This window comes from Podarcis pityusensis, assembly GCF_964106645.2.
Source record: "Podarcis pityusensis genome assembly, chromosome: 11".
In the NCBI taxonomy this organism is placed as follows: domain Eukaryota; kingdom Metazoa; phylum Chordata; class Lepidosauria; order Squamata; family Lacertidae; genus Podarcis; species Podarcis pityusensis.
Genome location: NC_138036.1, coordinates 25,066,752 through 25,090,231, shown reverse-complemented (window position 1 = coordinate 25,090,231; position 23,480 = coordinate 25,066,752). Strand labels below are relative to the sequence as shown.

The window sequence follows — 23,480 nt, the reverse complement described above, 5'->3', positions numbered from 1 at the left end:
TCAGGCAACTGGGAGTTAGGCAATAGCCCCTTAAGTGCTTATCATAAGGAGAGGTTCTAATAGTATCACACAACATGGATGGATTAAGTGTTAAAACACATTTTTTTTTTGCATGTGTTTTGGAACAGCTATGATAGGGTTTTGCTGTATGAGTCAGAGGTTGTGAATGACTGCTTACTCATATGGTTGTACCTGCCACAGAGTAAAATTCCGAAGAGGCTACTGTGTGGTTTTTGGCATCTAAATCCATCCACTTGGAAATCACATTAGTAGCTGAGGGCCTTTTGGTGTGTGCTCATGGACTGCAAGATATATGTATTCTAAAATTTGAAATTATGATATATTCATTTGGAATGAAAGCGGGTGGAATAGAAATAAAATACAGTGGTACCTTGGGTTACATACGCTTCAGGATACAGACTCCGCTAACCCAGAAATATTACCTCGGGTTAAGAACTTTCCTTCAGGATGAGAACAGAAATCATGCTCCGGCGATGCAGCAGCAGCAGAAGGCCCCATTAGCTAAAGTGTTGCTTCAGGTTAAGAACAGTTTCAGGTTAAGAACAGACCTCCAGAACGAATTAAGTTCTTAACCCGAGGTACCACTGTAGCTAACTCAATGCATAATAAACATTCACAGCACACAAATGTCTTTTTGTCTGTATGAATACAATTTGTGATGATTTAGGATTTCAGTGCTAAAATGGCTCCCAGAAATTTTGCTGAGGACCACCAATCAGATCAAATCTTAATTCTAATCACAAACAAGGCCATTCAGACTAATCAGATTCAAGGAGAAAGCAGAAGAAGCTCTCAAAAGCCCAAGAAGCGTTGTGACTTTAAGTGGCTCAGAAGTCACTAAATCTACTTCTGTAGAAAGAAAAACGATTTTAACTTTGTGACCAAAAAATAAATAAAAAATGGAATTATTGTCATTCTAATTCCTAGGGTTTGTGATAGTTCTTCACTTAGCCAATAGGAGGCATTCTTCACCAAACTTTAAAGTACTATAGTCTAACTTCACAAGTTGAGACATTTCAGAACTGAGTTTCTGTTTCTCTGTTCCCTTCAGTGTTGGTGTCAGCAGTTCAAGTGTAATATACCTAGTATTAGCAGCCAGGAAAGGCCTAGGTAAACCAGCCAAGTTTTCAGCAAACCGCACAAACCTCATTAGAACCTTTGATAAGTAGAAAAAAGAATTCCATTAATGAGCCTGGATAGTAATTTTCTATTTCTTGTCGTTCATATAGGGGAATAATCTCCCTTTGCCTTACTTCTGTCTTATACAAAATATGTCTTTTATTCTTGCATGTTGGACTATGTCTTTCTTCTGCTTCTATTCCTCATTAATGATGATTAGTGTTTCATACTGCTGTAACATTTTCAAGCTATAGGCTTATAAGCAAAACATATCTAATTCTGAAGCTGCAATCTTATGCACACCCACTTGGAGGTAAGTTCCATTTAACTTAGGAGGACATACCAGCAAAGACAGTATTTACTTCTCTCATGTGAGTCATTTTTTTCCATAGAAACAAAACCATAAACCTCCCTGGAATTAATTTATAGTTTTAATCACTGTATCTTGCTTAATTATAATATGGACATCTGTGACTCATTGGGTGGCTACAGAATCTAGAGCAACTACATGCACTTCATGGAAGCATGGCTGTGTCTCACTATGGAATCCTAAAATACTTCCCTTGCTGTTGTTGCTGAATGTAAAGTAACACAACTGGAGAGAAAGAGAAAGAGAGCCCTAGCCCTACAGAGGCAACCTGATGAACATAAGTTGACGCTTGCTATGACTGAACTTAACGAAAAACAGACGAATTTGAGGATTAGAGTTCACCTTTGGTGGACATGCCCAAGGATTAAGACACTTTAGGAGATGATTCATAACGAAATGAAAAAGGTATTTAAATATACCCTTTTGAAGAAGCCAGAGGCCTTTCTCCTGGGCATGGTCGGCCAATTGGTGTTAAAGAAGGATAGAACTTTTCTCATGTATGCAACAATAGCAGCAAGAATACTCATTGTGAAGTACTGGAAGACACAAGATTTATCTATTCGGGAAGAATGGCAGATGAAGTTGATGGACTATATGGAATTGGCGGAAACGACTGGCAGAAATCCGAGACCAGGGAGAAGAGTCGGTGGAAGAAGACTGGAAAAAGTTTAAGACTATTTATAGAAATACTGTAAAAATAATGAATGTAAGAAAAATGTTGGAATGAAGTTATATGGCTCTAGTAGAAATGCTAAAAGGAATTAAGTATAAATAGATTAATAGAGTATTAAAGGGAAAAATAAGGTTAGAATATGTTAAGATAATTATAGGATAGAAAACAGAGGAAGATGGAAAGGAATTGCTGAAACAATTAACAGAAGTGGAATACAAAAAGGGAGGTGTGAGGAGGTCGTGGAAATAAGAGAATGAAAGATAAGATTTTGAAATTGTTTTGTGTTTTAAATGGTTTGTGTCTTATTTTGTTATGCTTGTTCTTTTTCTTTTTTTCTTTTTTCTATTTTGTTGTGTCTAAACGGTTGAAAATTAAAAAATATTATTTAAAATAAAAAAAAATACTTCCCTCGTATTTCTGATCATTGTCTATGTGCAGTAACGTTTTGTAGTGTGAAGCCGCTGGAAATATAGGAATGAGCGCCCTGAAACTCAATTTAGATTATCAAGTAAAACTTTTAAAATTCTACTTTTCAGGAATGTTATTCCTGTCACGTACAGGGCCAATTAGAACAGCAGAGTTTCAATTTGTGGGTGATAGAGTTGTGTTGAGAAAACACAACTGGATTTTTCAGCAGTGAGGAACACCATCGGTATTTGAGATAATATTAAATGACAAACGAACACTTCCCACCCCTTCTTTTGCAGAACACATTCTTTAAAGGAACTGGATATATTGTGAAGTATTATTGACCAGTGAAGCAAGAGCGTATGGATACCCATGGTTTGGGGGCCAGTGGTCAAATCTCAAGTGACATTGGTGCCCACATGCATGACAATCACCAACTCCTTCCTTGTTCTATTAGCCTATCATTATAGCTGGTGGTTCCCACAAACTTCATAATCAGGAAAGGCAAATGATTTGAAATAAACCTAATTTAAAAACTGGGCATGAAAGCAAACTAGCCTCAGGATGAACTTCCTAATCTGTTTCAGACGGGAGTATGAACATTCCTATTCCTTGCCCTATGAGCTGGGACTAGCACTCAGTTGCTAGGATAGCAAGCTCTCTTGCCGAGTCACACACAAGGACTTCTTCATGTGATCTTCCTACCCCCTTTAGTCAGAGGACATAATCATGTTTTCTGGGTCTCTGCTAGCATGGAGCATCAAATTCACACCAGCTGCTCACTCAGAGGAGGGAGAATGAACCAAATGCCAGTCCCTACTATGTGGAACCACTGGTCAATAAAATTATCACCAGTTATCTAGTATTCCCCCCCCCCCCATTTATAATCTTGTTCTTGCAAGTTTTGCAGACCATATACATATAAGTATGCATATTGTGTGTGTGTACATATGTGTAGTTTTTTTTAATCAACTGCATACTAAATTATCCATGTGCCCTATATTTTGAATGTTATATAAAAGGGGATCAATTATCTTGCTTTTTTTTGTTATTTATTGATGTAGGTTTATACTATTCTAAACACACACATGAATTAAAGAAGATCCTCTGTGCATAAAATGTTTCCTTACTTTTGATCATTTTCAAGCCATTATTTCACATTTTTTCAACACTCTATTTTTTATTTTTTTTAAAAAAGCTATTAACTCTAAGCAGTTATTCCAAGCAGGAGTAAGTTATTCTCAGTTTGTGAGGAATAACTCCTCAGTCTGTCATAAACTGCCCTGAGCTATGTTTTTAAAAAGCAAAAGGATAGATTATTAAGTTCCCTGTTCCAGGTTACAGGCACTGGAGGTGCTAAATTAAGATGTGAACAAGATGGGGAAAGCCAAGTCTTAATAACTTTTAAGAATGGCAGTGTTAATTATCAAATCTTTAGAGCAAAATATACTGGCAATTTGGTATATAGAAAGCAAAGGAGGAAGGGCCCCCAGAGTTTTGCATGAAAACTGAAGTCTACAACAGAATATCTGAGGTAACTTTAATCTGTTCTAGTATTTTAACTTTTGTAAGTTTTAAAGTAAGGTTGTAAATTGTTGTTGATGTTAGTCTTATCTTTTTGTGAACTGCTTTGAGATTATTATTTTTTATAACCAAGCAATGTATAAATTTCATGAAATAAACAAGCGAATGAACGGTGGGCCAAATGGCAGCATTCTAGGATCCAACGACATGCACAACCAGTTCAGCATACCCAAAGGGGCACTGGGCTTATGTTGCTTAAATAGTGGCTCTCTGTGCCAGGCAGCGAACTGCTTTTGAAATGAGGGGATTTTCAAAAGCAGCGTGTGATGTGGTATGCATTGGTCTGCTCTTCAAAAGTCAAACAATCCAAGGAATTCTAAAGAATCCTCTGGGTAAATTTTGAGTTTCCTCAGGCTTAATCTTCTAATTTCTTCTATATGTCTCCCTCCCCCCCCCCCCTCTCTCTCTCTTTGTGTGTGTGAATATGGTTCTAGTTTTCTGTAGAATCCAAAGATGCTGTTCCGAAGTCCAGCTATCACAATCCTGTCTATGCTGCTTTGTTTCTACAAACATGAACAGTAGAAGCATGAACATCACAGCCTAACTGCACAGTGCAGGATGGGGCTGAGTGTTTCAGGAACAACGGACATGATAGCAATTAAACCGAGGAATAAAAAAGTTGGTCTATGCATGGCTAAATTACATCTTTCGACACTCGAAGTGCTGGGCACGTACCATCTTTTTCCTTTTGTCCTGCTCTGTGGGAGGCTCTTCTTCTTCCGTCACTTTGGGCTCTTCAGAAAGAGACATCAGCATGCAACTAAAAAACAGGATGCAAATAAATTAGGGCTTTCAACTTAGGCATGCCAAGAGAAGTTAAAAGTCTAATATACTTTTTTTTTTTGGTCTTCTCATTCAAACTGTTTGTTGCATCCTCGTATAGGTTCACTGTACAAAGGGAATTGTGCTTGCAACGCAAGGTCACAAATGCAATGTTATGTTTATCTTTGGGTCTGCGATTGGATCCTTAAAGATCAGTTTTGTAACTTTTAAAGCTCCATAGTGTGTGAGGGCTTCAAAGCAAGGGTATAAAACAAAAAACAACATTTACCTGTTGTTCACAAAGAGATAAACACAAGAGGGAACCTGCACTGCTTCTTGAACTCTGTTTATAGCATCACTCCAAATTCTTTTGGATACAGGCAACAGAATGTAAAAGCCCCATTGATCAGTGCTCTACTTCCCTGTCTCTAGAATTGTAATCTCATGATAAATTGACTGTGTAAAAAGAGTTCATGAGCCAGGCACCCAGAGCAATCATCACAGATTGCTATGCCAGCAACACCAGAAATCTCTTGATGAGGATGAGAGAAAACATGGATCGAAACACAACAGAACAATACTTTCAGGTGGCAGTGAAGAGTGGACTCAAGTATGCTTGTAACATGCCAATGTCTTCTGTAATTGCTGCTTTCCTCTGCAGGCATTTTTATGTATTTATTGCATTTATACCCTACCATTTTCTCCAAGGCATACATAGCTCTCCGCCTCCCCTGCGAGGTAGGTTAGGCTGAGAGGCAGTGACTGGCCCAAGGCCACCCAGTGAGCTTCATGGCTGAGTGGGGATTTGAACCCTGGTCCCCCAGGTTCCAGTCTGACACTCTAACCACTACGCCACACTGGTTATATGCTATCACACATAAGAGAACATTTTTTGTTGTTTCTGAATCCATGTGCAGATATCATGCAACCAAACAAGCCAACAACCTCAGCTTGGAGCCTGGAGCGCCACAGCCAATCAGTGGAGACAGTACTGAGCTAGATGGGCCAATGGCCTGACTCGGTCTAAGGCAGTTTTTTCTGGCCTGTATTCAGTGTAGTAACTGTCCCATCTGCACAGGAATTTAAGCTTGTGCAGCAGGAACCCCACCTCTCCTTTTCGGACAACTGCTCTGGATTTCTCCAAAAGCTCTCTGAAGTGCTGGGTGTGTGTGTCACAAGCATAAATCTTTGTGCTGATGGAATGGTTTGTTGGCACTACATTAGCTAAAAATCTATGCTCCTAATTGCCTACTTTAAAATCCTTCAATAATTGCATACAGTTCCGTAAATCCAAATGAGAGGCTTATTTAAGCAGGCTTTATAAGCAATGATACCAATGCAAGTTGATCTAAACTAAACAAGTCTTGATCATCTGTACAAAAAAGTATGCACACATAAATATGGACATTTGTCAATGGCTGTATATAAAACTTGAATGCAAAATGATTACCGTATTTTTCTGTGTATAAGACTAGGTTTTTTCCCTAAAAAATAATGTCAAAAATTTGGGGGTGTCTTATACACAGATACATCTTTCCCCATTTTCTTAAATCGGAGTCCTCCAAAATAGGGGGCGTCTTATACATGGAGGTGTCTTATAGACGGAAAAATATGGTACTTACATTTGTGAGCCAACCTCTATTAAGGCACTGGCAATCTAGAATAGCCACACTAGTTCACACTTTTAAGTATCAAAGCATACAAATTTCATCTTAACATTCGTAAACAAGGTTGAGCCAAGATGATCTTGGCAGCTTATCAAATGCAGCAGGCACAAACAAATTAAGCATTTCACTTAACTCTTTGAAAGTTCTTGTTTCCGTGTCTTCAGTCATGACATCGTGAAGCCCTTCTACGGAAATGTTTATGATGCCACAAAATTTATCTTGGATAATACTGGAAAAGAACAGGAAAACAGTTTAGCTCAACTAACTAAACAGGAAATTTCCTCGGCACTTTTTAAAGGGAACACCTCCGGAGAGCGACTTCCTTTAATTTAGAGCTTACACTTGCAAGCAGCAACTCCAAACTACAGAAACTTCTGTAGTTTCTGTCTCGTAGGCAACTGCAAAACTGGCCATAGGGAAAATGAGAGAACACACACCAAGAAAACAACACTTGCACAGCCCCCTCCCCAATAACTGGCTCCAAGCATTTACCTGCCAAACAGGTTTGGAGTGGTTAGCTCTGACAGTGCCAATCACATATTGGAGGAAAGGGGGTGGGCTGGAATCAATCCTCTTGCCCCAAGCAGTTACTGTTAAAACTGACAGCACCGAACATCTGTCATGCCTGCATGTGAACCCAATTAAAAACAGAAGAAATGAAATGTGTACACCGCCCCAAGTGCTATATGGAGGAGTCCATCGACGGGAACGATAACTGAGGATCTGATCTTGAATATCAATTTACAGGGAATCCTCATCTGAAGTGCTGATTTCCCCGTGGATCGGAGGAAAATCTTTAAATGCATGGCTTGCTCTGTGGCAACTTGAATTAGTAATAGCACTGGTATGCCTTGCGTACAATTAAATTCAAGATGCAGACACTCATCTCTGAAATTGTTGCTCAGTGTCCACAACTTGTGGTTAAAGCTCAGAATTAATGAATGTGAAGGACCTAATCTGTCAGCCTGACCCCATCTTGGGATGCCTGCAGGGTGCGTCTCTCGTATCTATTATGGCTGCTGCAAAGGTGACCTTTTTTTATTTCTTGCACTTCCTTCATGTCCAGGGGTTTCGCCAATGAAGGGGAATATAAAAGCAAAATTCAATGCAAGAAGATGGTGACTTTTAGAAGCATAAGAATTTTAATGAATCTCAAGAACATATTTCCCCCTCCAGAATTTTCCAGACTCTTTCATTTTAAAAGCAACAGCCCAGGTTATGGGTGCAATTCTAACCCCAGTTACTTAAGAGTAGGCACCACTGAGTTCAGTAGGATTTCTGAGCCAGTGTGGTATAATGGTTAGGAGCAGTGGACTCGTAATCTGGTGAACCGGGTTCGCTTCCTCCACATGCAGCTGCTGGGTGACCTTGGGCTAGTCACACTTCTCTGAAGTCTCTCAGCCCCACTCACCTCACAGAGTGTTTGTTGTGGGGGAGGAAGGGAAAGGAGAATGTTAGCCGCTTTGAGACTCCTTAAAGGGAGTGAAAAGCGGGATATCAAATCCAAACTCTTCTAGCCATAGTTAGGATTACAGTGTAAGGATCCACCAGCACTATAAGTTTAAAGCAGTATCATATCACTTGAAACGCTCATGGCTTCTCACAAACGAATCCTGGGAACTATAGCTTGCTAAGCGTGCTCAGTTGTTAAAAAAGACCCTTGTTTGCCTCACAGGGCTGAAGTTCCAAGTGGTTTAACAATCAATCCCTCTCTCCAGGGAAATCTGGCTCTGTAAGAGAACAGAACCCCTGCGTGAAATGGTCATTGCCTGTACATCACAGAAACATTTATTTAGTGGAGATTAGGGAGATGAACTTTACTGACGTCCTCTCTGTGAATTGTTTCCATTCCATATGGCCATTATAAGAACTAGTGTTTAACTTTGAGAACTGGTGCTCGAGGTCTGCTTGTTTTCTTTCACATCCCCTTTCCCTTTGGGGTCGTGCCTTTTAGATCACGAGACCGGAGGCAGAGGCAGCCCTGCTTTTATTTATTGTGAGAGAGCCAGTTCAGCTGAAGATGGAGTAAAAATGCTTTAAAATAAACATATAAGGAGAGGACAACTGTAGCCCTATTTGGGTATTTGAGCAAACACATGAGGGCTTAAATAGGGAGCAGTAGCATGCACAAGAAACCCCTGTGTTCCCACATGATGGCTGGACTTCAGGCCTTCGTAGGTTCAGTAGGAAGGTTTGAAGAGAGTTTCTAAGTACATTCAGCTCGATGCACCTAGAAGCTTCCTTTAGAAGGGTTCCTGATCACGAGGAGGTTTGTGTTCAGCCAAACAATGTTTAAAAGTATCAATTGGATCCTAGTGCTAAACAACCGAATATTTTGGTTCTGAATACACCTTGATCAAGGCACACCGTAGCATTATATAAGTTGATCAGAAGGCTAGGGTCAGTGATGTGTAGAGGATTCTGGGTGGAGTAGCAGTAGTATCATAGAATTGCAGAGTTGGAAGGGATCCTGAGGATCATCTAGTCGAACCCCTGCAAAGCAGAAATATGCAGCTGGCCCATATGGGGATAGAACCTGCAACCCTGGCGTTATCAGCACCACACTCTAACCAATTAAGCTTGATCCTCTTCTCCTATACAGTGGTACCTTGGGTTACAGACGCTTCAGGTTACAGACTCCGCTAACCCAGAAATAGTACCTCGGGTTAAGAACTTTGCTTCAGGATGAGAACAGAAATCGTGCTCCGGCGTTGCGCAGCAGCAGCAGGAAGGCCCATTAGCTAAAGTGGTGCTTCAGGTTAAGAACAGTTTCAGATTAAGAACGGACCTCCAGAACGAATTAAGTTCTTAACCCGAGGTACCACTGTATAAGTCTTTGAATTCGGGTTTCTATGATTTAGGGAATGCTGCTGGCAACCTTGAAAAATCAACTCTGAAATACTTCCAAGACAAAACTGGTTTTATGTAGTTAAGTTTGCACACTCAGGTCTGATTGAGATACTCTCAGTACAGAAGTACAGATAGGTGTCTTTCATTTTTGGAAAAGAACTGTCAGATCTGCTTGAAAATATGTGCTGGCTTGCCTCAAATGTAGTAATGCATTTTGTATTAACAGGCCCGCCTGTTCTTCTGGTGTTATGTGTATATTGATATCTTGAATGTATTTCATTGTTGTGATTCTTCCACCTCAAAGGGAGTTGGAAAGATCACAGAAAACAGGTGTGCACACTTAACTGTCCAGCAGATCACAGAATTATAGAGTTGGGAGGCAGCCCCAAAGGTCATCTAACTCAACTCATCTAGCTCAAATGCAGGAATCACGACTCAATTTATGCAACGACAGACATGTACATGGGCCCTTCTGAAAACAGAGTGGGTAGCCACACAAGTTTTTCATGTTGTCAAGGCAATCTGAGTATAATTTTTGGATGCTATAATTACCTAATCCACTTTATCCATCTGATTAACAAACAACAGTTACAGAGTCAATGGTAATTAAGTTACTCTACTAAAGCATAATTCATTGCAAAGATTCATGTCATCTATTTGGAATGGAATCCAATTATCACAACCATGCTGGCACTGGCTCTTTCAGCTCTCTACACAAATATGTGCTAGGATGTTGCTCTCCCATTCCATTTTTTCCAGCAACTGCAGTTTAACTTTTAAACATTTTTTCCAGCAACTGCAGTTTAATAAGTTCCAAGGATAAAATGCACCTCTCAAAAAATATCTTCAGTTTGTGATACAAGAAACTGCAAAACATAGTATTTCTACAATATCAACAGATTTTCTTATGAATTTCTAACTTTAGTTAGTTCTGTCTATGTATCCTGGACAAAGATCCATCATGGGGAAAATGCAGGCAGTTGATACATTGGCGACAGACTTTAAATACACATAAAACAGTTCATTAGAACAAACATACCTATCCTGTTAAGACTGCTGCGCTCTGTTGAGTAGCATGGTGCATTACAATGTTGCTGTTATCTCACAGTCTCTCCCCGATAAAAGCTATTTAGTTCTAAAAGTAACTGAGTTTCATGATGCTGCCAGCTACAGTTCAGTTTTACTTACTCATTTGTAAGTAGCCTTATAGTGCTCCTATGAATCATTTAATACAAATAAATATTTGAAAACTCTTAAGATCCTGATAGATAAGGACTTAACATCTGATATAGGTGGCTGAACACATAGGGGTGCAAAGTTAGTTCTTGAGGAATGATTTTCCACAGGCAGACAGAACAAAATGGAAATCTATATCTCCCATGATACTTTTGCCTAAGGCTGTTGTCATGCAGCAGTTAGCTTGGTGGCAGACAGATGGCGCTGGAAGCTACAGTGTGACAACAGCCTTCTGAGAGCTGCCAGGCCTTCACAGCAGCAGTGACCAGCCCAGGCATGCAGTAGAGGTTACAGTCATTACAGGCTAGGGCAGCCACCACTGTTGCCCACCTCATGGGAGCTGTTTCAATGGACAGCAGGAAAGCAGGATGGAGTTGCCCCAGCCTGTCATAACTATTCCTCTTGGGTCACTTGCCGCTGTCCCCTCCTCCTCATGGAAAAAGATCTAACTGGGGAGAGGGGCAAGGAAGGCTTGGTGAAGTCTCACATGGGAAGATTCGCAAGGGCACTCCTTTGCACCTCCAACATTGGGGGGGGGGGGAAAGCTGGAGAGGATCACAAAAGCTTGGAAGGATCAGCATGAGTCAGGCTTTCAACCACTGGTGTCAGGATTTGGACAGGTAAGTGGGGCAACCCGCTTGTCCATCATGCACCAAGTATGCTATGTCAGGCATAGGCAAACTCGGCCCTCCAGATGTTTGGGACTACAACTCCCATCATCCCTAGCAAACTGGACCAGTGGCCAGGGATGATGGGAACTGTAGTCCCAAAACATCTGGAAGGCAGATTTTGCCTATGCCTGTGCTATGCGATTGACAGATGACTTGCCCTGACAGCCTGTTAAAGGTGGCCCATGCTGCTGGAGCCTTGGTCTAATGGGTTAGTACTAAGTGAAGAAGTGCTGGTGAAGTCTAGAGGGTGGGTGGGTTTGACAAGGGGTGGGGAGCAGGGTTGGTGATGAAAGCAGTGGCCCTCATGTCTGTATGTGTACACACACAAATACACAAAAACAAGTTTCATACAAAAAAAACTATGACAGCAAATATGGCAATATTTGAAAAAAACAGACTATATTTCCCCCTCCCCTGGCGTATCAGTTGTTGAACTTTCATCTACAAAATATCTCACGCTGCTGCTGTTTATAGACTTCATACATGCAGCCACAAAAATCCCTGCCGAGTATATTACAATGCAGAATGTTCAAATAAGATGACCTGCGCTTCGCTTTGAAGTGCTGCTGGTTTAGGGGGCTGACCGTGGTCCAGTTCTGAACTTCCCAGTGAGTGCTGAGGTACAGGCTGAGTTGGATCCGCTATGCTGTAGCTTCCAGCTTGATAAAAGCCATAGTATTCTATTCCATTGTCAGAGTCATTTTGCTCTTTGAGCTTCTGCCTGAACTGAATGATTTTGTAGAGCAAAAAGAAGATCACAGCACAGGCCAAAATAAAAAAGGTTAATAAAATGTCAAATGCCTGATGTAGTTTCTCGACCTGCTGTGTGCAGATTAGAGATGTTTTCAAGGAGACAGAAGTAGATTCTGGTGGAGATGCTCTGCTTTTTTCCATGGTCAAATTAACAGGTATATTCTGCGCTGGTATTTGCACCGTTAGCACTGAGAACACTATAGCTGCCTGTCTCAGCTTCCTACTGGAATAGGTTCCATCCAGATTTTGAGCAGCTGATGAGGTCGGCACTTCTGCCCATAATGTAACTGTATTTGCTTCCACATCCTTTGAATGTTCATAAACTGCATTGCTTGAGGGGGGGTTATCCGATCTCATCAATAAAGTAGTGGTACTTTGATGGATACCTGCTGGCTTTATGTTCCTGAATATTCCAGGTCTTGTGGTAGTGTTGAAACAGTTTGCAACCAAACCCCAGTTGGCATAATTCAAGTGCCTTCCATGCAAATAGGAAGGATTTTGGCAATGAATTTTAATAGAGATGGAAGAAGATGTTAGCCAGTTAATTAGCCCAAGTAATCTGCAGCCACAATTCCAAGGGTTGTGATTTGCCTGTAAGTGAGTTAAAGAGACCAAAGGCTTAAGCACTTTAGAATGCAAGTCTGTAAGATTATTAAATGCTAGATTCAGTATCTTCAAAGAGGATCCCATTTTTTCAAATGTATTATCTGCAATATTGATTATTTTGTTTCTATCAAGTTGCAGAAACATTAACTCCTCCAACAGTGCAAAGGTACTGGAATTGATGTTTTGCAAATCATTATTGCTCAAAAGTAGCTTTTTAAGATTACTTAGACCTGTAAAGCCATTCACATGGATAGCTTTTATTTTGGCACTTTTTAGAGATAGATATTGAAGCTTGTCAAGTCCTCTGAATGCAAAGGGAGGTATTGATCCAATCGGGTTATGTGACAATGAAAGTCTTTCAAGATTGCTCAATGCAGCAAATGCATTTGACGGCACACGTGTTAAATTGTTACCGTCAAGGTACAAACATGTAAGGTTGTCAAGGTGACAAAATGCCGAGTGTGATATCCACGAAATCTTATTGTTCGCTAGGTTAAGAATCCGAAGACTAATCATGCCGACAAAAATGCCACTGCCAACAATCCTGAGACGATTACTTTGCAGCATCAGATATTGAACTGAAGCAAGATCACTAAATAATCCCTTGCAAACAAAAGCTATTTCATTATTCTGCAGGTATAAAGAGCGAAGCTTTGAAAGTCCTTCAAATGTTCCAGGATCCAAGTGTTTTATTTGATTATTATTCAGACGTAGGTACCACAATTTCTTAAGTTCAGAAAATGCCTTTGGGTACACATATAAAATGCTAGCATTATCCAGGTGTAGCACAGCGAGTTGCCGGAGGCCTTTCAGTTCATTTGGATTTAGGTGTGATATGTTGTTCCCACTTAAATATACAAAGACAGTATGTTGTGGGAAATTCTTTGGCACAATGGAAAGACCTGAATCACGGCAGTCAGCTTGTCTGCCTCTACACTGCTGGCAAACAGATGGACAGCAAAGTATATCCTGGATCAGCAACAGAAATAAACAAGGAAGAGAATTCCAAAACAACTCAAAGGGGTGAAGTTGACACATATCCCAGATTTTGAGTTTTCCCGTCATCTTTGATTGTGCTATCAGGAGGGAGAAAAGTTTTAAAATGCTTATTCAGAACTCTCCGATTTCATTATGATAAAAGCATGCAATATTATAATGTTATTTCTACTATTTTGTGAATGTTGTCTCTTATACTATTGTTCTCTGGCTTGTAACTATGTCTACAATTTATTAGTTTATAAGATGGTTATATTTTTTTTTTTAATATAATATTTATTGGAGTTTACAATAAGAATAAATGTAACAGACAATATAACAAATATCTTAACATAGTTTCACATTTTTTGGGGGGGCTTCCTCACATCTCCCGCTCCCACTTTCATCGTTATAACTTTTTACCAGCAATTTGTTATCTTATTTGCATTCTTATATCCCTTCTATATTTCATAGTCTTCTAGTTCTCAAAAAGAGTTATATTTTCTCAATCTCACTTATTTTCTTAAATCATCTAAGTTAGTGGTGCTCAATTATTTATGATCTAGCATCCTGCTTAGCATTCACTCAAGTTGCAATGTTTTTGTAAATAGTTCTTAAATTTCTTCCAATCCTCCTCCATCCTCTCTTCTCCCAGGTCACGAATTCTGCCAGTCATCTCAGCTAGTTCCATATAGTCTATCAGTTGCATCTGCCGTTTATAAGATGGTTATAAACAAGATGGTTTAACAATCTCACCAGTTAAAATTTAAAAGTAATGTAAAAATAACAGCTTTCAGAGATAGAAGCTCCTTAACAACTTTTTAATGAGCCATCCCACTTAAATTCATCCCACTGGTAACTTCTTAAACTTTTAATGTCACTTTTACTGTTCCAAGTTTAAAGTATATTAAAATAGTTCTCACCTAGAATGTGATGCTCATTTTATCAGCTAAAATTTCTTCTTCTGTACCACAGTAAAATTATTAGTACGTGTATATGCTGGAGTTTAAGAACTTTCTAGACAACGGGCTAGTTTCTTACGTTTTGTTGCAGGTTCTGCAACTGTTCCTACAGGAAACATCTACTCTTCCCCACTGGCTCCTCCACAATGACTGGTTAAAATAAAGTTACCATGGATACAGGAAACTGAGAGACAGGAAGTTATTTTATCTGCAGTTCTGAAGGACTGTTGGGGGGGGGGATCGCTGCAATTCATTCCTCTAAAAATCAGTTGGATTTATTTATCTGTCTTCCCACGGTGCTGATAATAGTCCGTATTTGCTTTATATGACTGTGTATAATAAAGACTGCATGTGCTTAAGCTAATTTAAGTATAAAAACAATGTAATGTGTGATGTGTTTATAACTAGTTTATAACCAGTAAAAGCAACTGTTCACAGGAAGGAAAAAGACAATGCTCTTAAGTTGTCTCCAGCACTTAGAAAGTATTATTCCACCAAATCAAATACTGTAGTTCAAACAGTACTTGTTTTATACTGAGTAAAACATTTTTTCATCTATATTTTATTGGAGCACAAACATTTTTGACACAGGGAATAGCCTCAGGTGACCAATGTGGAAATGTGCAGCAGAAGAGACTTAATAAATTGCCTTATGGGGCAAACTGTTGTAAAAGAAACAATTTCTAATTTATAGAAAAGGTAAGATATCAAAGTGCTACTAGCTAAAATGTACCATAAGCTCTCGGTGCTATTACATAAAATTTACTGTAAGAGGTCCTTGGGGAGTCAGCAGAGGCTTTTGAGCTATAATAGCAAATAGATATGTGTGAATCCCTCTTTCCAATAGGAATTAGGGCTTAGAAAAGAACCTGGCAAATCAGCAGAAGATCTAATGCAGTATCTGTAGGTTTTATAAGATGAAATGACTTCAAAACAAAACAAATCGCCACCAGTATCCTAAATCTGTAGGCACATAGGAAGGTGGGGTTATAATAAAGTTGTAACATCACTCCAGTTAATATATTTAGCTGAGAGAAGCACTGCAAGCAGTATGATGAAGAAGCAGACAAATAGACTTCAGGGCATGGGTTGGCAAACTAAGGCCCACAGGCCTGATCAGACCCAATTGCCTTCTGGATCCGGCCCGCAGACAGTCCGGGAATCACTGCATGGATTGCCAATGCGCACGTTCTTTCCCTCTCTCTCCCTCTCCCTGGTCCTGGTTTCTTCCCACCCTTCCTAGAGGAGGAAGGGGCCTGGGCTTTGTTGGTGCCAGCACCAGCAGCGCTCGAGTGGCTGCCATTTTAAGCAGCCCCTCTCTGGAGCCCTTTCGCGCGCCGCTCATCGTCCCGCCACCACTGCCCCTGCTGCTCACACGACACAGGTAAGCAGCCACCGGGGCTCGTGGTGCTCTTGCATCATCATTTTTTTTCAAAATATAGTCCAGCCCCCCACAAGGTCTGAGGGACAGTGGACCGGCCCCCTGCTGAAAAAGTATGCTGACCCCTGCTTCAGGGGGTATGCTGCACAAATGTTTCACGAAGTATGTGAGCAAGCTTGCTGCACAGTCAGACGTTAATGCAGCATTCACCCCACGGACTGGCTGCATGGTGAGGAGGCAGCCTTGCAATGCCCACTCATACCCGGGATTGATGACTGAACCGAGGCAAAGCCTAGAACCTGAACCTGAGCATCACCTGAGCCATGGAAGGGCCATGGCTGAACTTTACAGCCTTTGCTTTGCATGCATAATAATAATAATAATAATAATAATAATAATAATAATTTATTATTTATACCCCGCCCATCTGGCTGGGCTTCCCCAGCCACTCTGGGCGGCTTCCAAAAAAATATTAAAATACTGTAATACATCAAACATTAAAAGCTTCCCTAAACAGATGTCTTCTAAAAGTCTGGTGCCACTACCGAGAAGGCCCTCTGCCTCGTTCCCTGTAACTTGGCTTCTTGCAGTGAGGGACCCGCAGAAGGCGGGTTCAGTCCTTAGTGTCTCGAAGGAGGGCTGGCAAAGACTGCTGCCTGAAACTCTGACGAACCGCTGTCAGTCACTGCTGACAACAATGGTCTGGCTCAGTGCAAGGCAGCTTCCTGTTCTCCTAACAGATATTACTCAGTAAGGCTAAGACAAACGATATGCATCTGATAGTTTCATTTGGAAACATACTTGTTATGACCTATCATGGCTTGAGCGCTGGACTAGGACCTGGGAGAGTAGGATTCAAATCCCCACTCAGCCATGAAGCTCACTGAGTGATCTTGGGCCATTCACCACCTCTTAGCCTGATCTACCTTGAGCTCCTTGGAAGATAAAGGTGGTATATGAATGTAATGAATGAATGAATGAATGACATTTTACACAGTACAGTGAAACATACATTTCTTGGCTTCACTGCACAGAAAACCACATGGTAGGTGCAACCATGTAACACAAATGTCTCTGATAAGAACAATGACCAATGGTAATGTGCAATAGGGAGTTTAGATAGATATAACTCAACTTGTGCAAGTGAGTAATAGGTAAGAACACTTTATAACATTCTATTTTCAATTGTTTTTTATCAAATAACCAATCAACCATATACATTCTTTATTACTGGTATAATCCAGAGGAAAACAGGCATGATTTCATCTTTCTATATCAAAAGAGCTTGCATAGCTACTTAAATCTAAACTGATTTCAGCAGAATTTGTAATGCAGCCTGGATTCTTTCCTATTTTATTGCACTGACAGAACCTTTTATTTCTTTGAGCAATTAAAGGACGGCCTGTGTCAAAGGTTTAAAGAAAGAGAAGACATTCATATAGGCCCACTTAGATAAATAAGAAGCCAAGATGCTAAGCACAATACAACTAGCTGGTAGGACAGGTAAGTTGGTAGAGAATGAGACTCTTAATTTTAGGGTCATGGATTCGAGTCCCACATTGGGCAAAAAGATTCCTGCATTGCAGGGGGTTGGAATAGATGACCCTCGTGGTCCCTTCCAACTCTACAATTCTATGATTCCACACCAAGAGGCCTTTTATGTATTTCTGGTACAGTAACCTCCTACGCATTTGAACCTGATTCCAAAAGTAGTATACGATACGACACGGAGCGTTGCTGTTTGGAACTCCAGGAAATATAAAATTTTGCTTACCTATTATCCGATGGCAGAAGGGAAAGTAATGCCAAAGCTGAAAGTTTTCTCCTCTCTGGCTGAGTTATATTGTCCATGCGGTCAACCCACATTTCAATCATGTGACCAAGGAGCTGGTGAGGCTAGGAAAAAACAATAGATTGCTGAAAATCTTATTTATAAGCAATATGGTAATCAAACTACTTAGCTATTTTACAACTGGTAGGTAGAAATGAAAAAGTATGATTTCTTATACAGAAGTTCTTGTTACTATGATTAACTTGGATCTAAAGCTTTTTGCATAACATTCTAACTCTATAACTGGGATGATCATATAGACACATGTATATAAATATATAATGATAACTGGTGTTTGTGTGTGCATGTATACACACACACACACACACACACACACACACACACCAGTGTTAAATATTAGTGTTCCATTTCACAAGGATAAATTCAAACAAAACTCCATTGAATCAGCTCTATAGCAAAAGGGGATGCCAACACAGACTTTGTAAAATCCTTTATTTTCGGTAGCTTCATGATTGTATATCCATTATGAAATCAATTTAAAAAACCAATTCAAATTTGTCATTTATTTGACTATAATGGGATTGCTAAGCAGCGCAAAACATTTATCTTTAAGGGTATCCCTTGCTGCATGAAACTTGATTTCCTTGGATAGAAATAGTAGAAAATTAACAAGCCAGCTATTTGTCAGCATCACACAGAAAACACTTGCTTTAACAGAATATTGTTTGCTATTAAAATTAATTTAACTTAGCTGGGAACCATATGATTTTTTTATTTTTTTAAAAAAGTCATGGTGATCTTTTAAAAAGGGAAAGTGCAGTGGCGTAGCGTGGGTTGTCAGCACCCGGGGCAAGGCAAGTAATTTGCGCCCCCTAACCCGTGGATTTTAGCAGGGGGCAGAGAGCTGCGAGTGCGAGCGCGCCCCCCCCAGATGTTGCGCCCGGTGCGGCCGGCCCCCCCTGCACCCCCCACGCTACGCCACTGGGAAAGTGAACACAGATGTCTCCTTATCTGCAGCTGAATGATACTTCCAATTACCTTATTAAAGACTCCAGGTGCTATTACTGACATTTTTGTTGAATAAATAGCTACCTATATTGAGCTATAGCTGGAATCAAAATAATTGTGGGTGGTATTCTGCATAAATGTGGCTTTTCTGCAACTTCTCTCTTTCAGTGGCAGCTCCCCACATCTCTGAAACCCCCTCCCTTTGAACACTGAAAACCCTCTGGAACAGCCTCCAATGAGGCACGAGGGTCTACCATCAGAAGGAAAGAGCTTTGCTATTATAAATGGACCAGGATCTCACATCCAAGACAAGGATGAGTAATCAGAAGTGGTCTGATTATTTGCTCCTTAAGCACTAAAACTGTAGACTTGGGTGTCTTGAAGCAATGTGATGTTCTGCTTTTAGCTTCAAAGTCTTAAAAAGCCCATGGCATGCACTCAGGATATTTCTCCATCCTCCTCAAACCAGAACTCAGAAAGCTATGGTTCATAGCTATGAACAAATGCAGTACAAAATAGAAGGATCCAGAGAGGTTATGTGGTGGAAGGAAATATGATTTGTACAACCAACTTATGTCCTGCATATAAAACTAATTCAACATTGTAAAATGTAAGGGCTTACCTCCTGGCCAGACTCACATGCCATCTGGTTCAGAAGCAATGAGAAAAAACTTTTATTTTGCAACAAGACTCTACCAATGACTCCCAAGTAAGTAGACATTACAACTGGGTACCTCTGAAATGAAAACAGTTAATCTTAGCTTTCCTATCAGGCAGAAAAATATAAACATGATAAAAGCGTACTGCAGAAAATGAATAAGAGAACAATCAAACAAGTTAGAAATCTAACAGCACACCACCAATAAACATGCATGGGCATCTATTATAATCAAATCACTTCCTATTTTAAGCAAATAGCACAGTTTAGCTGTGTAAACACTAACTTGAAATACTGTCACTGATGTTCAAACAATACCCTGTGAGATAAAGTAGGCAGCCACATCCTCCCTATTTGGCAGACAATCCCAACTATTGGATATGAAAGGCACATACAATGCTGGAAATTGGAGATGAAAAATACTATAGCACAACCAAAGCACTGAACTATCTTTGTACGGCATTCCATCCAGTTTGCCCTTTGCCGTGCTACTTTGGATTGCAGTGCCTAGGGCTCATGGGAAGAGGGTCCTTCTCCTCCTCCCATCATATCTAAGCACAGGAGACTGCCTTCCTAGTCCTGCTAGCTTTAGTCCATCACAGAAATTCACTGGTTACTACAGATTTCTGTATCTCTTTTCTAGTCATCCTCTGAGGCCCTTCTTTGTGCGTGTCTGTGAGAGGTCCGGAGGGTGGCAACATGAGAACAGGCCTTTTCTGTGGTTGCTCCCCATTTGTGGAATGCTCTCCCCAGGGAGACTTCATTACATATATTCAGGCGCCAGGCAAAAACGCTTCTCTTTAACCAGGCCTCTGGATGATTAACCTTCTATGGCTTTTTAAATGTGTTTGTGGGAGAGAAGGTTGTGGGTTTGGTTTTGGTTTTGTTCACATTAGATATTCTGTGTTTTCATTTTGTATTTTTATGTTGTGAACCGCCCTGTCGTCTTTGGATTAAGGGCAGTATACAAATTTAATAAATGATAATAAGTAATATTCTCTTCCCATAACACTATTGCTAATGGCACTGTGCACACTCTGGATTGCAATATACTACTTGACAGCAACGATAACTGAAAGTACAGGTTACATATAAACTTCCAAGGAAATGTTACAAAGTTTTACAAAGTTTGCTTCTGACATTGTACACATCATTAGGAAAAGTTTGTTCCAAAACTTCAGATATGAGATAGAAGTACTGAATTTCATCAGTGAGTATGAGATTTATACAACAGCACCCCTAGCTGGAGGAAGATAGAATTATAAGCAAAAGAAACTTAGACCGTTTTTGCATAATCGAAATTTTTCATCACTGGTGAGTGTACATTATAGCTGGAATGTATATTATTCTGCCTCCTTCTCCATTTTGGAGATGAAGAAGATGGATAACAGTTAGGTTTTCACCATCTAATAAACCAGGGCTTCCCCCCTCTACTTTAAAAAAGTGCTATTAATCCAACAAGTAGCTCATTGTTGCTATTCTCAGTGGTAACACTTCTCATTGCCAAGATTGTATGGAACAGTGTAGTGAAGTGACACAAATGGCTGAAAAAACAATCACTAGATGTGTTAAATTATGTTATTTTAACACGTCCTATTATCAACTACGGGCTATTTGAGGACGTTGCATTTGGAGTGTGAAAAATGGGCTATGAAACAGCTTAGCAGAGAAGTGATTGAAAACCCTTTAAACAAGAAAGAGTAGTTCTGCTGCATTTGAAAAACTAATCCCAACCAAAAAATGAACCAAAATTACAAGTATATGGTTTCAATTATGGGATGTGAAATTTCAAATAAGAAATCAAAATAATCTTGTGTGAAGGCACCCTTTTGGCTCAATTTCTTTTTCTTTAAAACAATAGGAATTGCTGCAATTTCCTGTTTTTAATCACAGGAAAGGATAATGTCTATCCTTCAGGAAGTATTTCATTATAGAATTTTAGGAAAAACCAAATGCTTTGCTAAGTCCAAGGCAACACCAGGATATGTGCTTCCTGGAGAAGCAGGAATACCTTCCAAACAGCATGAGAAAGTATAATTTTTAGTATAGCATGCATATATATTTTTTTTAAAAAAAACCCACCCTCTTTCATGGGTTTTAAAAAAAACCCACCCTCTTTCATGAAGAACTCAAATGCAGACAAAAAATTATCTCTTCAACACTTTATCTGGAGCTACATTTTAACACACAATATACTGTAAATTGTAATTTCTCTTATTATGCCAGTGAATGTTAAGTAGGGTTTCTGTAAAAATTATATTAAAAATAAAATGATAATTAGTATAGGAAATAATCCACAGTAGCAGTGCAATCCTATCCATGCCTACTTGGGACCAATTCAAGGGAACATATGCCCAGAAAAATGTTAGGATTGCAAGAAGCATTTTATATATATATAATAATAGTACCACAACGGGTCAGTGCATCTGGCTGTTAACCAGAAGGTTGGTGGTTCAAGCTAACCCAGGAGTGGCTGTGAGCAGGATTCCTGCATTGCAGAGGGTTGGACTAGATGACCCTCGGGGTCCCTTCTATGATACTACCTGCTAATATTATTTTGGGTTTAAAGCAGTAGCCATATCTTCAGATGCAATTTGGCAACAGTCAGAGTATCGTTGCATTGCTGTTTTCTGCTGAGCTCTGGAAGCCACATACTGCCAGAAATAAACAACACTACCAGGAGGGGTAGCAAGATTGCTACTGTGGCAGTTTTCCTTGGCCTTAAAGGGCTAAGAGAGGGCTAACAGCAGCATGGTGAACTTTCCAGCAGGAGTGTGTACAAAAGAAAATATTCAGATTGGATCCTGTTTTGGAGTTTTGAAAAATCTGAAGCACTGGCCTAATTCATGGGTAGGCAAACTAAGGCCCGGGGGCCGGATCCGTCCCAATCGTCTTCTAAATGCGGCCCATGGACAGTCCGGGAATCAGCGTGTTTTTACATGAGTAGAATGTGTGCTTTTATTTAAAATGCATCTCTGGGTTATTTGTAGGGCATAGGAATTCATTCATTTCCCCCCCTTCAAAATATACAGTGGTGCCCCGCAAGACGAATGCCTCGCAAGACGGAAAACCCGCTAGACGAAAGGGTTTTCCGTTTTTGAGTTGCTTCGCAGGACGAATTTCCCTATGGGCTTGCTTCGCAAGACGAAAATGTCTTGCGAGTCTTGAGATTTTTTTCCCGCTTTTCCCCCCTTTATCTAAGCCGCTAAGCCTTTAATAGCCTTTTAGCAGCTAATCCGATAAGCCGATAAGCCTTTAATAGCCGCTAAACCGCTAATAGCGCTAATCCGTTAAGCCGCTAATAGGGTTGCTTCGCAAGACGAAAAAACCGCTAGACGAAGACTCTCGCGGAACGGATTAATTTCGTCTTGCGAGGCACCACTGTAGTCCGGCCCCCCACAAGGTCTGAGGGACAGTGGACCAGCCCTTCTGAAAAAGTTTGCTGGCCCTTGGCCTAATTGGATGAAATAAGCAAGAATGGTAGCCCCTTTATGAATTTTGCTGAATTTCAGAAAGATAAGTGTGGGGCATTTTGCGCCAGGCACCTTCAAACTTGAACATAGGGTAAAAAGAGGATCACCTCAGCCCCTGTTGTTCTTTGGCAATTTGTTGGTGGATGTTTCAAAGAAACATTCCACTTACGATTACACATATACATGTTTCTTTCTTAAAGCCATTATAGATATATGTCACTTTCAAAAAAGATAGATACATTTGCCACGAATAAGAAATTCTTACCTCCCCATTTATAATTCCCTGAAACACAGATGGCAAAAGAGGTTGAAACATTTCAGGGCCCAACAGTGGATTGACTTTGAGGACATTTTCTACCACCTGAAAGACATGACGCAGATTTTGGTTATAAAGCAGTTCAAGTAAATGATCATATATAATTCCTGGTTCAGTCAACAGGAAGAAAAGGTGGAATGACTAATAAGATGTATTTTCTTATCCGTACCCACATTTCTCTGTCTGTGTTGACAA

The 23,480-nt window shown here is 40.1% G+C and overlaps 2 protein-coding genes across 7 annotated transcripts in view; both read right to left on the bottom strand.

The window, feature by feature from the left end:
* Positions 1–23,480, bottom strand: part of IPO11 (importin 11) — a 75,649-nt gene that overhangs the window by 6,671 nt on the left and 45,498 nt on the right. For all 5 annotated transcript variants that reach the window (XM_080972434.1, XM_080972432.1, XM_080972435.1 and 2 more), the window contains exons 25-29: positions 23,235–23,330; positions 19,461–19,574; positions 17,813–17,934; positions 6,738–6,833; positions 4,851–4,935 (exon numbers count right to left, since the gene is read on the bottom strand). In XM_080972434.1, coding sequence (XP_080828560.1) covers positions 4,851–4,935; positions 6,738–6,833; positions 17,813–17,934; positions 19,461–19,574; positions 23,235–23,330 — 513 coding nt within the window. The remainder of the gene's footprint in view (positions 1–4,850; positions 4,936–6,737; positions 6,834–17,812; positions 17,935–19,460; positions 19,575–23,234; positions 23,331–23,480) is intronic.
* Positions 11,607–15,834, bottom strand: LRRC70 (leucine rich repeat containing 70). 2 transcript variants are annotated; one of them, XM_080972679.1, is made up of 2 exons: positions 14,737–15,834; positions 11,607–13,796 (listed from the first exon to the last, which is right to left on the bottom strand). In XM_080972679.1, exons 1-2 carry the CDS (start codon positions 14,774–14,776, stop codon positions 11,875–11,877), a joined length of 1,962 nt encoding a protein of 653 aa, XP_080828805.1. In that variant the 5' UTR covers positions 14,777–15,834; the 3' UTR covers positions 11,607–11,874. The 2 variants fall into 2 exon arrangements, with proteins under 2 accessions (XP_080828805.1, XP_080828806.1); XM_080972680.1 differs by having other exon boundaries at positions 14,619–15,833.